Below are 25,734 nucleotides of genomic sequence, written 5' to 3' on the forward strand. Positions count from 1 at the left end.
AGCACAACAGCACATACTGTAGGGCAAATTGAAACAATTAACTCCTGCTCCAACTCTGAATATATTTGTAATATTACTACGAATCTTTGCAAAAAAAATTATTACGCCCTATAAGTAATCCAGATTTGATGCTAAAATATATGCACTGAACTTATTTCATTATGACAATTGAATTGTCTGCATTCAAACAGTCACTAGAACATTTAGATCAGTTTAGATATGGTTGCGTAATAGGTCATGTAATACAATTCGTTTTTTTTAATTTTTATTATTTGTTAATTTTTCTTTTTTTTATCCACTTTTTCTCCTGTTTTTCTGTGTTTTTCTCCCATCCCAATTTTTTGTCATGCCAATTCCCCCCTCCCCTTCCTGGTCGTTGCTCGCATGTGCCCCCCACTGGTCGGTCTAGGGAGGGTTGATAGATACTATCACATGTCTCCTCCGATACATGCGGAGTCAGCCAGCCACTTCTTTTCACCTGCCAGCGCGGACTCTCATTGGTGAGGTGTAACGTGTGGGAGGCTCACATACCCTCACCATCTCCCTTCCTCGCTGTGTGCAGGCGCCCTGACCGACCTGTAGGAGTCGCTGTTTACAACGACCAGATTACCACCCACCTACAATATTTTAATTGTATTAAAATACGTTCATGTGGTAAATATAGGGGCAACTATAATTTCATTATGTATTTTATAAATGTAATTGTAATTATAAATGATTACAAGAGCTGTAATCAAGAGCTCATCTAACCAATGTTTTAAAACTGCACTGCTTCAATACCCATATTAACAGGTTCAGCAATACCTGAAGAATATTTGGTATACTATTAGTGTTTATGTCATTTTCACAATGGGGGCAGTCCTGAATGTCAGCTTCTACTTTATCCAGTATAGATTAGGTTTACAACATGGTCCCAGACCAGAGAAGATGCCTGTTCTGTCTCTAATCCCCATTGGCCACAGATGCCCCAATTCAAAATACCATGGCAACCATCCATCAATCAAGAAGATGGTTTCCCTTTGTTGGCTGCTTAATAGGCCTGACACGATTCTTTTAGAAAATCAAACAAGTTTAAAAGCAGGTTTGATTGAGAGCTAGCCCCCTTTAAAGCTGCTCTCTCCCTCTCATCCTGTTGCTGCTTGTGCAACAGCCAGAATAAAAGATCTATTGCTGTAATAAATAACTCCTCAAAGACGCTGTGCACAGAGTGAAGGCATGCAACTGGCTGTAAGAAGCATGAGAGGCTGAGGAAATTGTTCTCTTAACTATTTATTGGTCATCTTGCTTATCTTTTGGATTTTGTGTTCCTATTTATCAACGAGTATTATTAGAACCTACATCTCTGAGGAAGTTACTATTAGGCCTATTGCATTCTCAGAAACATGCAGCAGAAGTGATGTCAAGTCAGATGCTGCATGCATGGCGATCAGCCATTTGCCTCTGTAAATTACCGTCTTCTGAGTAGGTAAACTGCTCTTTAGGTTTTCCTTGGTGACATTGCGATACTGTTCATAATTCATAACTGAAAACATACACACAAATAAATAATATGCTAGAGCATATTACTGTAAATGTTAAACAATAACAGCCATTTACAAAAGCAAATGGGCTTCATCTCTTTTTCATCTGTACAAAGGAGTAGGTGAGGGATTAATCACTCCTGGTTTACAGCCAGAGATAATCCAAAACGAAGTGTTGCTTGGGGAATCCATATCTAATCCAGGATTTGCTGATAATCTGGATAGAACCACAGATATTTGAGATATTTTAGTCATTGAGTGGATCACACTTTTCCTTGATAGAAACGTGTTTTTGTCCAATCAGTGAGCAGATAAAACACCCTGTATCCATGTAAAAGTGAAGTATGGGCAAATAAGATACACATGCAAAAGTACTTAAAAGAAAAAGCTTCTCCAACTTCTTCAGCGGACAAGAACACGTTTTGCACCTACTTTACAGAGGAAGGAAGAGAATAAAAAAATACTGAAGAACATAGTATTTCACAGCAGCTCTCGCCAGCCACAGAACAATAACAGACTGGCACGTCACGTAGCACCGCCGTCCCCGCCGGGCGGAGGGTTTGCGCAGCGAGTGAATGGAGCAGTGCTACGAAGATGGACAGATTAAAAGGGAAGGAGGGCATACGGCAAGTGATACTGTATGCGAGGGAGGGAAGAGAAAGGGAGGACAGGGAGGAGGAGGGGGTAAAAGGGAGGACTGGGGCAGAGGGGAGGTCCAGCAGGCAGCAGCAGCAGGCCGCAGGAATGTTTCACATGCCTGTCCTCTGGATGACCTCCCCTCCCTGGAGTGTGGGAGATACTGGGGGTAATTAGCTGGAGCTGCACTGCCCAGCGCCTCAATGGGGTTAGCAGTGGCATTGATGGAGACCAAGTGTATTTATAAATAAAAAATATATAAACATTTAAAAATAAAAAAGCTTTGGCATTGTTTTATTTTTGCATCACTTAGATAAAGTCCTCCATCTCCTTTAGAGGGATTTGTCAGTGGAGGTACATTTAAATAATACCTTTATTTTAATTTGTCTTTGTTTTATGGAGGGGTGTGTGCAATCCTTTCCAGTTGATATATGCTGTGTAGTTGTAGTTGGTTCCATTACTTTGAAATGGAGCACATTTCCTTGAGTTCGTCCTTCCACCCCCCCCCCCTCCCACTCCCCAACCCATCTTGCAGCTGACCTACTTTATCTTCCGCTGGATTTGATTATGGCTCACCCTCACTACATATTTGTCTTCCTTACGTCAAGGATGACGGATGTTCGTAGACGTGAATGAAGAGAAACGGAAGCTAAAGAGTATTGATTTTGTGCAGACCCCACCGTTTCCATCATGAAGTGCCAATACTGAGACCTCCTTGTTATCTGCTTTGTTTTGATCCCCCGTGTGGCTTCATTGAAAAAAGGTTCTTAAGATGTGTCACTTCATTTTCTTAAAGGAACATGCCAACATTATGGGCAATGCCCTTTACCTTCTTCTCCAGAGTCAGACAAGAAGATGGATACCAATTTCCTCTCTGTGCGTTCAGTAGAATCTGCAAGCTAGCCTAGCTTAGCACAAATGAATGGAAGTGGATACGGACCACTAGCCTAGTTTAAAACTCGGGGAGAGGAGTTTTTGGCCAACAGCTAGGCTAGCTGGTCCGTATTCGCTTCCATTCATTTGTGTTAAGCTAGGCTAGCTTGCAGCCGGATATCTTTCTTCAGATAGTTTTTTTCACCCCATAATGTTGGCATATTCCTTTAAAGCTTAAAATAATCTCTAAAATAGTCAATGCAAGATTTTTGTTTGGGCTGAAACAATATTTATACTCACTGCAACACAGTAATCTTGGACAGTGATAAGGTGATAATGTGTAATGAGCTAAATAAAGGCATCTTACAAGTGGGCAGTAGCACCGATCAATATTAGTTGGGTGATAATTCAATATTATCGTTTAGCGTATTGTATCAGGATCATATTCTGATGAAATTATGATATTATGATATTGTGATGTCGTGGACATTTCTGTCACCTAAATGAATGATAACCACACACCAACTCAAGTTTTAAATTTAACATTTGAGTGGATGTTATTTGAAAATAATAGTTTGGTTTGATATCATACTTTACATTATCAATTGGTTTTTCATCTCGTGATTTTACATACATAAACAGAACAGATATTGTGATGTACCTATATTGTGATATAGACATTTTCTAACTTAACAACATTAACAATGGGCCCGTCTGTATTTCCAGATACATTTGCAATGTTTGCTAATACAGTAGCTGACAGGAAATAAACCCGGGCCGAAGCAATCCCTAGCAACAGATTTCCACTGAAAAGGTATACAATATTGGAAGAAATTCTAGATGATTAATTTAGATATGAAATTATTTCCTATCATCCAGATAAGGCTAGCTATATGGAACATAAATATAGCTAAATCCATGTAAGAGGATACAATCATTTTCAATAGCAGTGTAGTATGGTGTGAACTCTATTTACAGCAGGGACATTAAGTTTGTTTTGTTTTTGTGTGCCTAGTAGGTTCAGAGTGGACGCATGGTGTAATTAAAGTGTTAAAAGAGGAACCTGAGTACAACAAAATGCACTGACCTGCAAGTAAACAGTCTCAGCACCTTAATGAGAGACATACCAGTACTGGAGTTAGCCTAACAACCTTTGAACATGGTCCATTTAGAGAAGAAACCAAGTTAAATAACATTACAGCACACATACAGTTAAAGTGAAATAACATTACAGCACACAGACAGTTCAAATGAAATAACATTACAGCACACATACAGTTCAAGTGAAATAGCATTACAACACAGACAGTTCAAGTGAAATAACATTACACACAAACAGTACAGTTCATGTGAAATAAAATTACAGCACACATACAGTTCAAGTGAAATAAAATTACAGCACACATACAGTTCAAGTGAAATAAAATTACAGCACACAGTTCAAGTGAAATAACATTATAACACAGACAGTTCAAGTGAAATAAAATTACAGCACACAGTTCAAGTGAAATAACATTATAACACAGACAGTTCAAGTGAAATAACATTACACTACACACAGACAGTTCAAGTGAAATAACATTACAGCACACATACAGTTCAAGTGAAATAACATTACAGCACAGACAGTTCAAATGAATGAAGTTTATTTTTCGGTCTTGTTTACAGACAAATCAAAAACACACCCGTGTGGACTTACAAATGAAATTACATTACAGCACACAGACAGTTCAAATTTAATAACATTACAGCACAGACAGTTCAAGTGAAATAACATTACAACACACAGACAGTTCAAATTTAATAACATTACAACACACATACAGTTCAAATTAAATAACATTACAGCACATACAGTTCAAGTGAAATTACATTACAACACAGACAGTTCAAGTGAAATAACATTACAGTACAGACAGTTCAAATGAAATAACATTACAGCACATATAGTTCAAGTGAAATAACATTACAGCACACTGTTCAAATTAAATAACATTACAACATACAGTTCAAGTGAAATAACATTACAACACACAGTTCAAGTGAAATAACATTACAACACACAGTTCAAGTGAAATAACATTACAGCACAGCAGTTCAAATGAAATAACATTACACACACAGTTCAAGTGAAATAACATCACACCACACGACAGTTCAAATTAAATAACATTACAGCACAGACAGTTCAAATTAATGAAGTTTATTTTTCGGACTTGTTTACAGACAAATCAAAAACACGTGTGGACTTACAAATGAAATAACATTACAGCACACAGACAGTTCAGATTTAATAACATTACAGCACAGACAGTTCAAGTGAAATAACATTACAACACAGACAGTTCATATTTCATAACATTACAACACAGACAGTTCAAGTGAAATAGAATTACAGCACGCAGGCAGTTCAAATTAAATAAAATTACAGCACATATAGTTCAAGTGAAATGACATTACAGCACACAGACAGTTCAAATTAAATAACATTACAACACACAGTTCAAGTGAAATAACATTACACTACACAGACAGTTCAAGTGAAATAACATTACAGCACATACAGTTCAATAACATTACAGCACATACAGTAGACGTTCAAGTGAAATAACATTAGGCTACAGCACACAGACAGTTCAAGTGAAATAACATTACACTACACAGACAGTTCAAGTGAAATAACATTACACTACACAGACAGTTCAAGTGAAATAACATTACAGCACATACAGTTCAATAACATTACAGCACATACAGTAGACGTTCAAGTGAAATAACATTAGGCTACAGCACACAGACAGTTCAAGTGAAATAACATTACAGCACACAGACAGTTCTAGTGAAATAACATTACAGCACACTGACAGTTCAATAACATTACAGCACATACAGTAGACGTTCAAGTGAAATAACATTACAGCCAATAACATTACAGCACACAGACAGTTCTAGTGAAATAACATTACAGCACACAGACAGTTCTAGTGAAATAACATTACAGCACACAGACAGTTCTAGTGAAATAACATTACAGCCAATAACATTACAGCACACAGACAGTTCTAGTGAAATAACATTACAGCACACAGACAGTTCTAGTGAAATAACATTACAGCACACAGACAGTTCTAGTGAAATAACAGTACAGCACACAGACAGTTCTAGTGAAATAACATTACAGCACACAGACAGTTCTAGTGAAATAACATTACAGCACACAGACAGTTCTAGTGAAATAACATTACAGCACACAGACAGTTCTAGTGAAATAACATTACAGCACACAGACAGTTCTAGTGAAATAACATTACAGCACACAGACAGTTCTAGTGAAATAACAGTACAGCACACAGACAGTGGATTCATTCTTTGTTGTCTTAACATTTAGCAGATTCTGGGTGATAAGCAGAATTGGCTCATTAAAAAATTATTCTATTCAACCCTGCAACAACAAGTAGCTGTAGTCATTGAATTAGTCACATTATTTAGGCCTATACTGTTCTGTGGCTCAACTCTCCAGGGGAACTGTTTGAAAAATCTTCCAAAATACTTTTCTTTTTCTCAGCCTACAGAAAGTGTAAGGAATTGTCTGGCAACCAGTTGTTTGACGGAAAACAACTTTTGTTTAAAATATGTTATATGTACCAACTCTGTTCTACACAACATTATGATAGAACAGACTGCAGCCACTGGTGAACAGATGCAGGATTTGTGCATGATGGAGGATTTATACCGTGACTATACCACTATAGCCACTACTATCAAATAAGTATACAAGTAACCAGTAGAGGAAACTGCGGTCTCTCTCACAATTTGCTGCATTGGCTATATAATCTCTTTCATGAAAAATGCAACTCTGCATATTAGCCTACATTATTTATTATTTACCGTATGTGTGAATCATATGTCTAGTTTTGCAGGCTTTTATTCTATCATCAATGTGTCATAATTTATCTGGCTCACATAGAGTCATGGTGATTGGATATTCCCTATTCTGAATTTCTGCTCAGCTTCAGTTATATAGGTGGAACCAGATAATGCCTGAAAATAGCTGAAAGACACAAAAAGCCCTTGAATACACCAGATGTTCATATTTCTGCTCACATTCTCAATACATCCTTTTAACTATTCCTAGAAAAAAAAGTGCAAAACTAGGATGACTTTCGGTCGGTGAGGGAACGCTGGCCCTCAGTGATGTCAGACAGGGGTTGGGTCATTTGAAGGTTAGCAGCCGCGGAACAGGTTCATGGAAAGTTCACCCGCATATATTAGGTAGGCTAATTCTATCGCTCGCTGTGACATAACTAGTATGGAGTGGGTTGCTTTGAGACAGCAAAACTCATTCGTCAATAAAGAGTAGATAAGAACTCCTAAACAAACTTTGTTATGCAAAATACCCACTGTGTTTAATCGGACTTTCTCTCCAGGACTGACTACAGTTGCGCGGCACGAAGACGCGAACACTCACTTTGAGACCAAACGTCGATGGAACGCGCATCTCCGAGTGCTGCTCATCCCGTGCGACTTCATGCACAGACGCCTTTTGCCGAAAGAACATTGGATCAATTACAAACCTGTATTTGAAATGTACAATTGATATTAACCGAGATAAAATTCGGGCCTGGTGTGCACAAATACGTATTTCCCCCCGTGCTGTATGTGGACACATGCTGGAAGGACTTCGCTTGAACCAATGTAAAAATCATGTTTGACTTTATGGATTTTCTAGCAGTTGGCCCCGGAGAGATTCTGGATTTCTACACAGCGAGCCCTTCATGCATGCTCCAGGAACAGTCTTTTGAACAATCTTTTGCCGCATGCTTCACTGAGTTGACGGAGGCGGATTGGCAAGTGCACCGGAGCTCACAATGTAGGTTACATTTTGTGTTGGGTTTGAGGTTTGGCTGTAATCGTTTGAATTACATGCCCTATAAATGTTAGACCTTTGTAATTGTGTACAAATGTGATTTTCTTATTGCACGATATTAATGATTCATTCCTGCATGCTTGTAGCCTGGGCTGGCCTGTATGGTTGTATGACACAGTGTGGGCGATATAGGCTTGGGTTGTAAGGGTAATCCTGCAGATCCACAATTTTTTTCAATCTGATAGTTCCACTTAAACACTTACACCATTTCTATTGATTCCAAGATAGTTCGCGTTCATCATGTATGATAGCTGGCTATATGGGCTATAGAACACATGGTAGTCAGCCGTTTATTATCAGGCTATAAAATACAAATCATTGGGAAATGCTTTAATTTTTCCCTTAATTGCCATCTCTGTTAAAACAGCTCGCTGTCATGTTTACCATCATTTACATTTGGGTGCATTTTAATGTAGAAACAGTGGTTTTGTTGATATTCTCTGTCACACAGAAGCCTACCTGTTTCATCTCTCTTTAATTTTGGTCTACAACCTAAGCATCACAATACTTCCTGCACAGCCAGCCTCACTCTTCTTCTATGTCAAAGGAATATCAAAAGCAACAAAACTAAAGGAACGAAACGGGACCACATGATCCCGGTCTCTGTGGTCTGTGTTTAGGCCAAGCAGGGCGGTCAGTTTGGGGTCACCGGGGGGGTTCACTGGACGGTCACCAGCTCAGGAGGTCAGACGAGTCCCAGACTGCTACAGGCTCCCCTCCAAACAGCAAAACACAACTTTCAGGGAGCTCTGTATTGCATGATCCGTGGAGGGTAATCCCACCGAAACAGTTTACCCACCCGTTTAAGTTTGTGTAAAACTAAAACCTGATGATTTAATTTCATAATACATAGTACATAAATAGTAATACATAGGAATAAATGGTTTCTGAAGAAAATAGGATATTTTTTAGGAAGTAGTACAACATTGTGCTATTGTGAAACTTTATAGGCTATATCTGTGATTATTGATCGACCGGAGTTCATCGTTTTTTGTGTTAGGGCACAATCTTTGCCATTGCAAATAAAGGTGCAAACTCCACACCGCCAAAAAAAAGAAGTTCCAGAAGATCTCTTTTCCAAAACTAAATTCCTCCTCATGTTCTGTCCTTGTCTCTTGTTATTAATCATATCTTCTCTTCTCTCTGCCTCAACCAACTCTATAGAGTACAAAATGCTTCAGCGATACAGAGGGTTGACTCAAAGCACAAATTAAGTATTGTCAGACTCATATACATCAAATAACACTACCCTAAGTAGGGGTAACCCCCCTACTCCCCCACCCAAGTCACTTAGTGCTACCATAACATCCAGAGCACCCCCTCCCAACTCACTCTCTCTCTCAAACACACACACTCTGTCTCTCTCTCATCAGTCAGTTGGTCTTGTGGCATGCTCCTGCATTGTTTTGCACCGGGAGAGAATCCTGGCTAATGGGGGTGTCCTCTCGTTTGACCCGGTGGTTCCAGGTTCAACCCGAGGCCATGGGTTCAAGGGGATGGAGATAAGCAATTCTTCTCGTTTTGTCCCCCTTCAAATGGCTTTCTTAGTTTTCTGTCAGTGGCACTAAGTGCTCCTAATGCTGGAGGTGAGAGGGAGCCAGCAGGGATGCTGGCACAGCCCCACACTGATTCTCTTTTCATCCATGGTGTGAAAGAAAGGTTGAGGGTGGGACTGGGAACCCGTTTGCTATTCTGATACATGATGTGAAATGGTGATGTGTTTTTATCTGGGGATACTCCTGAAATCTGATAACAAAAAAAGTGGTAGGGGAGAGTGGGGTACAATGAGCCAATGGGTAAGTTCACCCAACCCCCTGTGACGAGGGAAATGCACGCAACATTTTTGTCATTTGATCACAAATTTGAGAAAAACCCTTAATTTTTTACTAAGGATGAAAATACAAATTTGGTGAAGAGGGAAGCATGTTGAGAAACCTGCACATTGCTGCTAAAAAAACATACATTCTTTATTAATTTTTTTTTTTTTTTAATACAATACAATACAGAGTGTAATGACTTTGTCAATGCAAATTTAGCGAGGATTCAAAAGATGTAGCATGGATGTTAATGAATTACCAAGTTATAAGAACATGTGAACAATTACCAAAAGTAGCTCTGAGTTACAAAGAAATTCTAAATGGTTACCATGGGAGTAAAATGAGCCAAAAGCCCTGGGGTATGTTAAGCCAGCAGTTCAACCTAGGATACAGACAAGAGGCCTCTTAACATTTGAGGTGGCTTGCTGGCCAGTGGCTGTATTAAACAGTTAGCTGAACAATTATATGGTTTTAGAAATGCAGTGAAATGGCATTTTAACAGTTAAACAAGTAAACGGACATGTAAAATATGTCAAAAATACTATTTTGGAAAAATAAAAAGTATGCACTGTTCAGTTGTATTTGATAGATCATATTTTATTGTGTCCAGGTTTCTTGTTGAAAAAGTCAAAGTTGGTCAGTTTAACCTGTGACAAGGATCAGGATCAGCTTTACCTCTAACCTGGGGCTAGGACCAACTTTACCTCTAACCTTCCTAGGATCAGCTTTACCTCTAACCTAACCTTCCTAGGATCAGCTGACCTCTAGCCTAAGGCAAGTTGAGCCAGAGGACCACTTTGTTTTTTAAGAAGTCATGTTTTTATACCCCCGTTATACAGATGCATTCTTATCTTTTCAATTTGTAGTGAATGTCCTGAATATGGATAGATGTACAGTACTTGTTTTATCTAAATATTGGCGCATATTACCCCACTCTCCCATTACTGTAATCAGTTATATTTAGTGAAGAAATTAATGTTGTTTCTAGGGCTGTCTTAAATACTTCGAAGCTTCGTTCGATGGCACAAGCTTCGGACATTAAAAAAAAATCGAAGTAAAAATTTTTTTTTTTTTTTTTTTTCAATTTTCTTTTTACTTCGGTGTGTGTGTGTGTGTGTGTGTGCGTGTGTGTGTGTGTGTGCATGGGGCCATTGGGTGGGGCCGGGGGACAAATACACTGGAGGAAAGTAACCCAGCTCTTATATCTTATATCATCCTCAAACACATATACACCACCTACACGCCTATTCTCAGTCCTTGCCCCACAATGGTGGAATGAACTACCCACCCCAGTTAGGACAGCCGAATCCCGTCCAATCTTTCGCCTTCGACTAAAGACGCACCATTATCTGAAATAAAATAAAAAAAATTGCCAAAAAAAGATTCAAAGGTCAGCCCTAGTTGTTTCACACATATTGAATTAATAGGGGGATAATGGTTGTTGATGATGATAACACTTCATAGTATTTGATCGCTGACATCTTGGTTGCAAACAACAGGTGATTGTAATACATTTGCTGATGAATATCATTAAACCCTGACCAATGAACGGTGGCACTGCACCATATTGTACGGCAAAAGTTTTATTGAGAATACTATGAATTAGTAGTAGTAGTCATTTTCTTTTTTATTCAATCAATCACACACAAAAATATGCACATAATTCCAGACTGTCAACAGTCTTTCATTTTGGCAGTGACTGAAAAGGTATAGGCTGAAACATAATGCTCATATGTCTGTCCTATATCCAAATCAAATTAAGTCTCCAAATCAAAAGTAAAGAATAACTAAATACAAATAAGTTGTAACCTTCAAAAATAGCTATACAAACCATTTCTTTGAAAAGAAAATGACTCATTCTTATCAGCATTGTTCCACAAGTTAACCCCAACAATAGAAATCTCCTTTTAACACTTTGATTACCACTGGTGAACATGGTAAAAACCCTGTTAACTCTTTCAATGCCATGCCTGGTTTTCCGTTTTACCGCTTGAATGCCACCATCGGCGCCAATGTTAACGTTAATATCGCCTAATCTATGTTTTAAATTATGGCTATGTGTCTAATCTGCCCATCGCATTATCAAATACTATTTTCCAGTCAGTGCTGTGAAGGCAGATTCTTTTTTTATCGCGTCGTTTCCGTTTCAGAGCAGTTAGAAAAGCCCCCGTTTTGATATAAAAAACAGCTCATTCTGGAGCATTCTATGAAAATCGCCTTTTAGTGGAATATTCCACAACGTTGATATTCGTCTGCCTTTTTATGAATCGTTTTCAAATAAAGGCTAGATGATCAATATTATACGTGCACGCACGCACATTACGGCCGCGCACTGATAATCGCCCCGTTGATTTCCTCTCGGACTTTTACAATGAAACCGAAAGAAGACATTTCACAAAACAGCTTATAACTTCATCAAACTTACTCCGATTATCCTACCACTGATAACACAGAGTCCTTACCTGACATCAGATGGTATCCAACTGGTATATTCCAATTCCTGATCACCATTCGAAAAAATCGATAAGTGTATGGATCCAACGCGACACAGTAGATCTCTATGATCCGCGGGGATCTGAGGCTCCAGAATGAACTGTGGTAACCCCGGCTGGATCAGTGAACTGGAAAATGTGGAGTACCGGATTTTTTTCCCCATTCATTTTCATTGAGTCCATTCCAAAATCACTTATGTCATCTGGGAGACGACAGGGGGCGCTTTTTTCCACAGTGATCGTCGGCGCCACTCGGCTATACTCGGGTAGGCTCGGGTGATGCAAAAAATTTTCAGATCGCAAAAAAAAAAAAAAAAAATAAAAATCCGAGAAATCTCGTGAGTGGCTAGCAACCACCTATAAAAAAACACGAGAAATCTCGTGAGTGGCACTGAAAGAGTTAAATGCCACCACCGACTTCAATGATAGCGGTGTGAACGCATATTCTCTCTCTTAAATTATGGCTATTGTGCCTAATCTGCCTGTCGTTTACCAATGACTTGTTTGCAGTCAACATTGTCAAAACGGTTTGTTTTTTTATCGGTTCATTTTCGCTTTATAGCATTTTGAAAAGCCCTCGTTTTCAAGGAAAATATAAAGATTCCGTGATAAAAGGCATTTACTGGAATATTCTAGAATACACAAAAACGTTGTAATTTTTCTGCCTATTTATGAATAGTTTTCAAATAAACGCTAGATTATCGATAGTATGTACTTATGCACGCTATAGAGGCGGGCTGAAAAATCTATTCTCTCATTTCCTCATCAGCGATCACAGCCACACACACACGCATAGGGAAAAAGCTTATATCTCCGTGAAAACAGGTCTGATTATCCTAAGACTGGTAAAATAGATTCCTTACCTGAGATCAGATGTTATCCAAAAAATGTATTCCAATTCCTGATCGCCATTCCAAATATCGATCACGCTTATTGATTACAGTGTTGAGTCCTGTAAATACATAATCCACGCGTTTTCCGGGCCGGTGAGCACAATCGATCCTTCAGATGCCTTGAGGGAAAAATAAAATGAGGAAACTAACCACTCCCCCTGCATCAGTCTGAACTAATGGGGTGCAGTACCACAGGGAGAGACGATAGGGGGCGGTATCTTCCCAATTGAGCTCAGAGAGACTCTGCAGCACTAACCCGAGGCTCGATTGATGAAATATGAATTCAAATCGCCAATAAAAAAAAAGACTGCAAACAAACGATATATGTCGTTGGCGGGCACTCAACTGGCGTCATGAACTAACGACTTATAGCGTTGGTGGCATCCAAAGTGTTAATCCCTTTCTTCACTTTTTGAACAGTAAACTTACAAACGTCTCAACAATCATATTTTCTTTCCTGTATTGAAAAATAACTTTGCACACAGTCCGGGAGTAACTTTGCTTTTGCTCTGTACATTATTTGCATACCGGTAATTTTATAATGAACCAAATCATTACATTTCATAACATGAGACTTTATAAACAGTGGATTTGTGTGGTCATAGTAATCAGCCTTATTAAAGGGGAACCAGGGGAGGAAATTAGGCCACTTTACTTGCCAAATGCGAGTATTTTTTACGTTTGGCGAGTGATTCATGAAGACCACTCGCCAGTCTGGCGAGTTGACAGTGCCACGAGAGCACTGCACAAGACCCGTGGACATATATAATGTTTAATAAAAGTTCCCACAGTACTGGCCAACCCACGGACATATATAATGTTTAATAAAAGTTCCCGCAGTACTGGCCAACCCGCGGACATATATAATGTTTAATAAAAGTTCCCGCAGTACTGGCCAACCCGCGGAAATATAGAATGTTGAATAAAAGTCCCGCGGTACTGGCCATCAGTCAAGGAAGCACTCGCAAACAAACAGATAACGTTAAACACAGCAGAAGATGGAAAACAGACAGACTGACCAACAGGGAACTGCATCCAACCCTAGTACAACCCTCGAGTCTAAGGCAAGGACACATTTAAATCACAGAGGTGTATGTTAGTCTATTGGAACTGTACAGTAGTTAGCTTCTAGTTAGCCTTTTATCTATAGAGCTGCTTGCTAGCTAACGTTAGCCCTGTGTGTGTGTGCTCAAAGCAGCCAGCCCCATGTTAGCTAGGTGTATCTGTTATGACTATAATGTTTCCAAAAACGCACCAGACTACGACGTAAGGTTAGACATTTTATTTCATGCTCAAAAGCCCCTGGCTTGCACATCGCAGTCACGAAAGGGGCTAGCTCAACCGCGTGATTACGAAACCTAGCCGCATTTCTCGGAGACGCTCTCTGATTGGCCGACGCCTGTTTCTACACTGGTTAAGCTTAGGCACTCTTCGAAGTTGGTTTAAGTTAGAGTTTGTCTTAGAGCGTGACGGCAAGTTCTTTCGACGGTTAAGCTTAGGCACTCTTTCGAAGTTGGTTAAAGACTCTTAGAGCATGGCGATAGAACGCCATGTAGTTTGCAGGCTGTTTGGCGTGGAAATGGGCAAAGACACAGCTCGTCACGGATTGGGCAAACGTGTCAGTGGCCAATCAGAGAGCGTCAGTCAGTGCCAATCAGAGAATTCGAGAAATGCGGCTTGGTTTCGTAAGCACGCAGCTCAACCAGTGCACAACAGCACACCAACCCAACTGACGTTACCACAACACTTGACGGCAGGGTTAGAAATAAAAAAAAAAAATCAAGGGCTTTTTTTGCCCCCCTTAATTGATTTTCAGGGGCTTTTTTTTTTATTTCGGGGGCACAACATTTTTATAATAAATTAACATAAAGATTATAAAACATTGTTGACACTTTTTTTTACAGTCTTCGTCCCTATGTTTGATAACGTAATGTTAATGTCTCCATATATAGGGCTCTACGCTAACCTTTTTCCCAAGGAGCACATGTGCTCCTAAATAAAATGTTAATAAATAAAATCTAAATACAAATTTAGGAGCACAGTGACAATTGTTCAAGTAACACACACACACACGATGTGTGACATGGCTTGGTTTCATGTTTTGAGGTACCTTCAATTATCTGTAAATAATACATACATACTCTATCTAAATAGATTAAATATGATTGTCCCTGAGGGCAAGTTGTGTTGTTGTCTTGATATATCTACAAATAGCAGACGAATAGCCGGTTGCCTCTGGATCAATGAATGTCTAATATTGAATAATATTATTAGCTATTTTATTTTTAACATCCCTAATTCCAAGTCAAGAGGCTTGTTTCAAATTGATACATGAAAAACCCCACACACGCAACAACATCCACCTCAAACTAGGGCTTGGCGATAAAACGATAACGATAACTATCGCGATAAATTATTTCCTCGAAATAAACATGAAACGTGGTCGCAAAGTTTCGATATATCGATTTTCCAAGCTTGGCTCCGTTCAGCCTCGGCTCAGCACACTCACTAACAACAACCAACGTTACGTGATGACGTGATTACGCACAACAGCTAACAACCAATCAGTGAAGGAGATGGCCGAGAGCGACGTAGACCCGGAAGGAGGTAGGACTCACTCAACAACAAGGCTTGCTAGGCTAATTAGCTTGCACGGCGATGTTTTATATATTTACGTGCCGAGTATGTGTGTGGCGTGAATTCTGAGGCCACGTTTATAGTAGTGTGGGGTATACAGTTCGTTTCAATATATTGTGGCGGAAGAGAGTATTTTCGTGTCATATTTAGCACATTGTCATGGAATACACCGCTTAAATACAACAGGCTGGCTAGAATAACTAGCTTGCACAGCACTGTTTTATATATTTACGTGCCGAGTATGTGTGTGTTTTGAATTCTGAGGCCTAGGGCTGGGCGATATGGAAAAAAATCATATCGCGATAACGATATGATAATTTTATTTTATTTCTCGATATCGATAATTATCGAATTGTTATAAGTATATAAAAAAAAAAAAAAAACATGTTTTTTTTTTCTTTTTTTTTTTTTAACAACAGATGTATGTTTATTTTGCAGCAATTCTTTGTCATTGCCGCCATCTTTAGTGTTACATCCCCTCACACTCCTGTTCTCAGGCTGCAGCTGGTTTAAAAGCTAAAGTAAACCGGCTTCTCTGCTGGCTGTGGCTCCAGAGGAGTTGAACAGTTCTGGCTCTGCTAGTTTATTTTCGATCTTTTGGCGCTTTTTTGGTGGACAAACCACCGCACATGTGCACTGTGACTCGTGACTGGAGTCTAGTTCTGCTAGCACACATAGCCTACTGTGTACAGACGGTTTCAAAATGTATTTTAAATTAGAAAGCAAACAAAATAAATGGACAAGAGAAAAAGAAATCTGAATTTGGTCAGTATTGTCATTTGGACAAGCAAAGCCATTACTTTAAGTTGCAGGCAAGAAAGACAAGTCTGTCCACTGTCTCTAAAAAATTAAATAAAAAAAAAAAAAAAAAAAAAACGATTTTTCGATTTTTATTTTATTTCGATATTCGATATCGATTATTAAAATATATCGCGATATTTATCGTTCTCGTTATATCGCCCAGCCCTACTGAGGCCACGTTTATAGTAGTGTGGGGTATACAGTTCGTTTCAATATATTGTGGCGGAAGAGAGTATTTTAGTGTCATATTTATTGTCATGAGATACTCCGCTTGTCGGCTAACTGCTAACGTGCGCGGACTGATGACGACATCAACTCGACTTGAGACAGTCACCGCAGCATAAGAAGTTAATTAAACTTGACAGACATTATATCGACGATAATTATCGATATCGAATTATATGAAAATAATTTTATAATTTTATCGCGATAACGTTTTTGGTCATATCGCCCAGCCCTACCTCTAACACAACAAAAGAACAGAGCATCTCATGAACTTATGTCATGGACAAATGGACTGTCAGCTGAACTCGCACCAATGCATAGGGAAATAGTCAGACATCCCAGAATTATTTCATAATACAAGTTTTGAATGGACGTTTGGATTAAAATCATCCCGAAGACAGCACTGGAACGTTTGTGAGTATAGGCTCTAGCCAGATCTATCAATGAAATACGTTGCACGCTCAGCGCTGTGGAATGAAGGAAATGCGCATCGGGATCGGATTTGGATGTTATTCTTTGAAGTTGTGTTACAAATGGAACGGTCTTTCCCCGCCGAACACAAGTTACTTAACGTTACACAGGTCGCGCTATGCAGATGCTTAGCTTGCTAACGTTAAGATAGCAGTGTAACTTAATGTTACACTATGCATGCTTGATGAAAGCAGAGCTCTCTGTCTGTCTGCGTTCGCACCTCTCAAGGACCCTGTAACACGCAGCGGGCCCCGCCTCCCTCCCTCCCTCCTTGGAACAAACATTCCACCCAAAAATTTAATTTCAGTCCAGTTTCTGAACTATTAACAGCGGAGCTGTTTGTAATCTTCACTCGTCTCGCACACTGCAAGTAAATGATTTTTCCGGTTCGCAAACACACATATTATTAGGGGCAAATACGAGGGAAATGCTTGCACTGTAGAGCATATATATAGTTATATATATAATTAGTAAACTGTCGGGGGCTTTTCTTGCCCCCCTTAACAAATTTTCGAGGGCATTTGGTCAATTTTCGAGGGCATTTTGCCCCAAGCCCCCGTTAATTTAGAACCCTGCTTGACGGTACTTCACAGCACTGTCGTAAGGCCACCGTGCCGTCTTAAAGGCACAGTGAACACTCGGATGCATACACAACATTGACGCGGCTTGACAACCGAGGTTCAAAGTTAACTTGATTGATTGATTGAAAACTTTATTAACAGATTGCAGAATGGGTACAATACAGTACGGCTCAATACACACAATTGTTAAGGGGATGCAGACCAGAGAAAGACTTTCGTCTTGTTTACATCAGGGTCCCCCATTTTCAATTCATCATAACATATGACATACACGACATACAGATACTGCTACATCTATACATTTCACATCTATCTATACACTTCACAACATACTTTTATTTCACTGCCCAACCCAGTCCAACCCAGCATCTTTCACTGCCCAGTTCAGCCCAACCCCAGTCCAGAATAGATCCCTCTTTCATGTTAATATTTTTTATGCTAATATTGTGAAGAGTAGAGACACTGTTATTCATGTTTTATGCTAATAAATATTTTAAAGAGTAGAGACACGGTGTGATTATTACTATGATTGAAAATCAATTTAGACGAAGACATACAAAGAAGTAATTATCACAATTAGCGATTCTTTGGCTGGTAAAAAATCTGTTTGGCTGGTAAAAAAAATCAGATACTCGCCCTGAGGGGAACTATCTTATAAATGGCCTTTTCCTGTGGTTTGCATTGTTTTCTAGCAATGTGGGGTTGTACCAACACTGACTAGATGTGAAATCTCTAGCTACTCCCGTTTCTTCAGTTCAGCTCAGACAAGAACCTCCCCCACTGAACCAAGCCATTCAGAATTGACTCGCTCCCTGACGTAAGTAGGTGCTGCTGATCTGCATATCTCAGCCCCCTCTGTGGTTGTAGCCACCGCCCACAATCAACAATTTGCTCAACAACGGAGCGAGTGAAAATAATGCGAAAGCGGTTTCCCTGTCACTGACACTTCCTCAAAAGAGAGAAAAAGAGAGAGAGGGAGAGACCGAGAGAGAGGCTCTCATACGGTGCGACTCGTCTCGGAGAATTTACACACACTCACGACTGCGTGTAGTCTAGATGGAAATAGGGGTCCACGCGCACCCCCTGGAACTTTTTATGCCACCTGATTTTTCTTAATCCTTAAAGTGTCTACTTTCAGAATCTGCCAGGTGCCAAGCTGAAATAATGTCCGAAAGGCTCCATTTTAACCCTTTATTGCACCTAACCCAAAACCGAAACATTACAATTTGATGTAGCAAGAGGCATAACTTTTGAAGTAGACAACTTACAGAGACAAATGAATACATTTTTCCATACAATTCTGACCCTAGGAATTCAATGGAATGGTTATTTTTGACATTTGACAACACTTTGACTGTATTTCTGGACAAAAACAGCAAAAAAATGCAAAAGATGTGTGTCTGACCAACTACTTTTTTATTTTTCAAACGCATAGTGAATATTTGTTGACAATCAGTTTTTTTTCAATCCTTCAAGTGTTTATTTTAAGATTATATTGGGTACCAAGCTGAAATAATGTCCCAAAGGCTAGTTTTAACCCTTTATAGCACCTAACCCAAAAATCTAAAAATGTAAATAGAATGTAGAAGAGGCACAACTTTTGAAGTTGACAACTTACAGAGACAAATGAATACATTTTTCCATACAATTCTGACCCTAAGAATTCAATGGAATGGTTATTTTTGACATTTGCCAACACTTTGACTGTATTTCTGGACAAAAACAGCAAAAAAATGCAAAAGATGTGTGTCTGACCAACTACTTTTTTATTTTTCAAACGCATAGTGAATATTTGTTGACAATCAGTTTTTTTTCAATCCTTCAAGTGTTTATTTTAAGATTATATTGGGTACCAAGCTGAAATAATGTCCCAAAGGCTAGTTTTAACCCTTTATAGCACCTAACCCAAAAATCGAAAAATTTAAATAGAATGTAGAAGAGGCACAACTTTTGAAGTTGACAACTTACAGAGACAAATGAATACATTTTTCCATACAATTCTGACCCTAAGAATTCAATGGAATGGTTATTTTTGACATTTGACAACATTTTGACTGTATTTCTGGACAAAAACAGCAAAAAAATGCAAAAGATGTGTGTCTGACCAACTACTTTTTTATTTTTCAAACGCATAGAGTGAATATTTGTTGACAATCAGTTTTTTTTCAAGCCTCCAAGTGTTTATCTTAAGATTATATTGGGTACCAAGCTGAAATAATGTCCCAAAGGCTAGTTTTAACACTTTATAGCACCTAACCCAAAAATCGAAAAATTTAAATAGAATGTAGAAGAGGCATAACTTTTGATGTAGACAACTTACAGAGACAAATTAATACATTTTTCCATACAATTCTGACCTTGGGAATTCAATGGAATGGTTATTTTTGACATTTGACAACAGTTTGACTGTATTTCTGGACAAAAACAGCAAGAAATTGCTAAAAATTTGTGTATGACCAACTACCTTTTCAACACATAGGGTGAATATATGTTCACAATCAGTTTTTCTCTAATCCTTTAAATTAAATTAAATTATTGAATAAAATCTTGTTGGGTTTATTTTTAACTCTTTATTGCACCAAAATCAAACATGAAAGATTATGTAAAGTGTGATATAATTACAACTTGAACAATGAATACATTTACTTTTTCATGTCACTACCAACTTGCTGACCTAAACTACTCATCATCCTCATCGTCACTGAAGAGATCTTCTAATTCAATTTCTTCCATCTCCAGCTCTTCATCCTCATGCTCATACTCTCCATCCACTTCACCCACAGACAAGTTATTGTTGGTGTAACTGAGGGGTACAATTCCCTGACTGTATTGTTAGATATGATACTTACTACCACTACCTCTTGTACTTTAGACTCTGGCCACCCAGTACTAGGTATAAATAATTATGATAAACACTCCCACCTGATGAAACGGATCCAACACAAATGTACCAAGTCGAAAGTCTGCGTTTATTAATAATACATAGCAAAAGGTATGTACAACGATCACTTAATTACATTTATGATTTGAAATAGTATGCACTTTTATGGCAAATGAGTATTCGTAGGTAGATCAATATCGAATGTCCAATCTCTGATTGCGCAGGAAGCAAATATACAACCTGGAATATTTAGGGAACAATAGCAATGATACTTGAATGATTATATAGCTGGATACACTAGGGGAAGGTTCCGACTGCTTGTAGGACAGCTGGAGGGGGGGGGTAGAGTCTGGCTGTATCCCGTCTGGCCGAGGGTATCCTGGGAGAGCCCACAGTCGTGCGACCCGGTGCCCAGCGATCCTCGATCCACAGATGAAAGCAGTTGGACTCTCTGTGGCCGGCGTCCTCCGGTCCACGATGGAGAGACGTGAGGCGACCTCGTCGTGTAGAGCGTCTTCTCACCTGTCGTCCTCTCCGGGGGGGGGTATTTCCAACACACCGCAGTGTTGGCCTTTATCCATAGAATAATCAAAGTACTCAAAGCATAATCCAAGCCGGGGAAGGCTAGCCGTCGTCGGTAGAATAATCCAATATACAGGTCCACTCGCTCTTTGGCCTGGAGCTCCTCGGGTGCAGCTTCACGTGGGGTCAACCACCCTGGATAAGCGTCCAGCTGATGCCCGAAACGATGGGGGTGCTGATTACTATAGAACTCTTACCGCACGAGGCACTACATATGAATAGACTATTATTAGCTTAATAGAATACGTCCAACTCGACGATATAGTGCCAAATATGACTATTTAAATATTAATATACACGATGTCTCAATGCCGATACTGGGCCGAATTGGCCTTACTGCCCACACGTGGTTCGCGGGGAGGCTTTTGCGTCTGTCACTCTGTTGGAGGGTAAGGAACTGGACTAAAAGAAAGCTCTACTTTAATAGCGCAGTATATATACGCACTATGAACAAATAGTACCATTAGTGGTGCGGTAGACATATTCCTACGCGGAACTAGGACTTGTCCATACATGTTGAGCGGTACGATTGAACCTGGTCTGAGGGGTATGGCGACCTGGCACCAAGGTCTCGTCCAATGGTAGAATGGAGACTATTATGGGATGTTCAGTAGACTAGAAGGGATATTCAATGCATATTGTACAAGGAATATACAAGGGATATCAGGGGATATACAAATACAATTAAATATATATATATAAATAAATATATATATTCGGTTTAATCTGATCCTTCAGAACAGCCGCCCCCTAATTGGTCCCAACCCAATTAGTTAAGCAGAGACAGATTAACCGCACTGTCTACCACTCAAGGGTTCGCTGTAAGGGTCAGTCAACTCACAAAGTCATAGGGTCATGGTCATCATCGATTGTGTCTGGGAGTCGGGGCAGTTCTATGAGCCTCGCCACAGGACGGGTGTAAATGCGCCCCTGGACGAGTACTTCAGCTGCTCGGACCTTGCCATCGGCACCGGTGATCACTTTGCTTACGCGGCCAGCCGGCCACATAGCTCTGGGTAGTGACTGGTCAATAATCATGACGACTGTTCCTTCCGTCAAATTGTCTCTCTCTTTTACCCACTTCTGGCGGGTCTGTAGAGACGGTAGGTAGTGCAGTAGGAAACTGCTCCAAAACTTGTCGGCTAATACTTGGCTGTACCTCCACATTCGTCGGCCGTTCGCTTCTTCAGGCCGGTACATTGTCTGGGGTAACGCGGGATCTAGCCGCCCCATCAGGAGGGTGTTGGGGGTGACTGGGTCGACATCTGCTACATCACTGGAGACGTAACCGAGGGGCTTTGAGTTCAATACTCCCTCAATCTCCGTGAGGACTGTCATTAGGACTTCTTCCGCCACAGTCTGGGCCCCAAGTACTGCGTACAGGGCTGTCTTTATAGAACGTACTTCTCGTTCCCAAGTTCCACCGAAGTGGGGTGCGTTTGGGGGGTTGAATTGGAAGTCAATCTGGGCTGGAGCGAGGTGGGTCTTAAGTTCTGGGCCCATAGCTTGGAAGCTCTCCCTCAGCTCTCTTTCTCCGCCTTTGAAGTTTGTCCCGTGATCGGACAATAATGTAGACGGTTTTCCTTTCCGTGATGTGAATCTTCGGAAGGCCATAAGGAATGAGTCTGCGCTCATGGTCGGAAGGAGCTCGATATGTATCGCTCTGGTGGTCATGCATTTGAATACAATACCCCACCGCTTCTCGGTGCCTCTTCCTTTCTTTATGTGCAGCGGGCCAAAACAGTCCATGCCTGTTGAGTGGAATGGCTTGTCGCCGAGTCGGAGGCGACATGGAGGTAGGTCAGCCATCCGTGGTATGCTGGGCTGCGCGCGCCACTTTCGGCAGTCTAGACAGGTTCGCTGGAAGCGTCGCACCGCCTCTCTTCCTTGAAGTATCCAGTAACGACGTCTGATTTCCGCGAAGACTCTCTCTGCTCCTGCGTGGTGTACATCCTCGTCGTATTTCTTTATAATCAGCTCTGTGACCTTGTGTCGGCTGTTCAATACGATCGGGTACTTAATGTCATCCGGTAAATTGGGGGCTCTCCGCAGGCGACCACCCACTCTGATGAGGGTATGTGTGTCACTCTCGGGGGCCAGATGAATCAATCTGCTGTCTGATGGGACGGGCTTTCCTCCCTGTAGACAGTCTAGTTCATCGGGGAACGAGTCTCTCTGGGCTCGTTGCAGTAGAAGCAGTTCTGCTTCCTCGTAGTCAGCTGCTGACATATCAGCGGGGGACTTAATCTCTGGGTGGTGCCGCAGGAATGTCCGTTGCTGCGCACTCTCTATGGTAATGCAATCGTCTATGTTGGGGTCTGCGGAGACAACAGTGCTCAATCCACAGAACATGGGTTTCTTATTCTCAGCCTCCTCGTCACTTGCTTCCCTCGGGGTGGGCGTGGGCCAATCTCCTTCCGGGAGCTTGAGGAATGCTGGTCCGTCACTGTAGATGTTATGACGGGTTAAGTCATCTAGGGACATTCCCCGGGTGATGACGTCAGCTGGGTTGTGTTTTGTATCAACATAGCGCCAGTTTGCTTCTCCGGTTAACTCTCCGGTTAACTCTTGAATCTCAGTGACTCTGACTCCCACGAAGACTTTGTATTTGCATGAATCCGATTTGATCCAGGCGAGTACTGTCGTGGAATCTGACCACAGGATTGTTCTATGCACCGGAATGGTGAGCTCACGTTGGATGAGCGTGGCTAGATGCGCTCCTGCGAGGGCTGCGCAGAGCTCTAGACGTGGGATAGACTGTTGCTTGCGTGGGGCTATTCTCGAGCGGGCGAGGATGAATGCTGTGTAGATCTCTCCCCCCTCTTCTTGGGCCCGCAAGTAGGCTACTGATCCGTAGGCGACCTCGGAGGCGTCACTGAAGACGTGTAAATCCATTTTACATGTCTCTGGCCTCACCGTGGGTGGGAAGTAGCTTCGGCGTATATTAACGCCTGGGAGTGAGTGGAGTTCCATCTCCCACTCTCTCCAGGTGGATGCAAGGTGTGCGGGAATGGGGTCGTCCCAGCCCTGGTCCTTGTCCCACAATGCTCGTACAATCATCTTTGCCCTGGTGGTGTACGGTAGTATACATCCTAACGGGTCATATTGTCGGGCGAGTGTTCTGTACACACTCCGTCTGGTGGTCGGTATTGCCGTCGACCTTCCCTGCTCCGTGGTCAGGGGTTTGTGTCTATAGTGGAGCGAATCTGTTTTGAAGCGCCACACTAGTCCTAGTGTCATCTCTTGGGCTTCTCCTGGGATTGTGGCAATCCAGGTCTCGCTGCTCGCTGCCTTGTCCTCGGAGGAGAGGCTGCGCAGTACGTGCGGATCGCTGCTGGCCCACTGCCTGAGATCAAAGCCGCCTTTGATCAGAGAGGCGCGGAGTTTAAGTAGGAGAGCCTCGGCTTCTTCCTGGGTCGAAACGCTTTGTAGACAGTTATCTACGTAGAAGCTGTTCTTCACACTGTGTCGGACCTCTTCGTCCGCTGCTGGGTCCTCTGCGACATGTCTCTGTAGTGCAAATGTAGCACAGCATGGGCTGCATGTAGTTCCGAAAGGGAGGACTTCCCATTGGTAGATGGCTGGGTGCTCATCTCCTGGCCTCTCTCTCCATAGGAACCGCAACAGGGGCTTGTCCTCCTCTACTAATCTCACCTGCAGGAACATCCCTTTGATATCCCCGCTGATAGCCACCTTGTCCTGGCGGAAGCGGAGTAGTACGCCTAGTAGGGAGGGGCCGAGTGTAGGACCGGGCAATAGCTCTTTATTCAGATTTTGGGATCCGATCTGGTAGCTGCAGTTAAACACGATGCGGTCTTTGCCGTTGTGATGAACCTTGTGGTGGGGCACGTACCACGATTCAGTCGTCTGGTCGGCCTCTTTAATGTCAATCTTTGTGACGTGTCCCGCTGTGATGAGCTTCTCAATCTCAGCGCGGTATACACTTTCTTGGGCGGGGTCCTTGGCTAAGCGCCGCTCTGTGTTTAGTAGGTACCGCTCTGTGGCGTCTTTCTTTGCGTGAAAGGTAGGCATCCCTTCCCGCCGCAGGAGTGGCGTGGCGTATCTCAACACGCCGCTGACTGGGACTCTCTTTGTTCCCGTCTCGAGGAGGTTAATGGCGTAGATGTCGTCTTTAGAGCGAATGTCTTTCTTTTCGTTCTTAAAGGGCATTTGTTCTAAGGTCCATAGCCTCTCTACATGCTGCAGGAGTGCGGTGTCTCCCTCTGTGACTCGGGAGTGGAGACAGCTAGTGGCTGTGGTTCGGTTGAGAGATTTGGCGAGTGGGCCTTGGAGAGTCCATCCTAGGCGGGTCTCGACTGCTGCAGGACAGCCTCTGGGTCCGGTATGAACCCGGTCTATCGGGACAATGAGGTCTGCATGGTCGGAGCCTATCAACAG

General features: G+C 41.4%; 1 protein-coding gene across 1 annotated transcript in view; it reads left to right on the top strand.

Annotated features, from left to right (window-relative positions):
* Positions 1–7,733: 7,733 nt before the first annotated feature.
* Positions 7,734–25,734, top strand: part of LOC311246475 (retinoic acid receptor beta-like) — a gene marked incomplete at both ends in the record, with an annotated part of 68,789 nt that continues 50,788 nt past the window's right edge. The window contains one exon of the mRNA XM_084336629.1: positions 7,734–7,899. Within this exon, the coding sequence (XP_084192755.1) occupies positions 7,734–7,899 (166 nt within the window). The remainder of the gene's footprint in view (positions 7,900–25,734) is intronic.

Source organism: Notolepis coatsorum, assembly GCF_963971535.1.
Source record: "Notolepis coatsorum genome assembly, chromosome: 19".
In the NCBI taxonomy this organism is placed as follows: Eukaryota; Metazoa; Chordata; class Actinopteri; order Aulopiformes; family Paralepididae; genus Notolepis; species Notolepis coatsorum.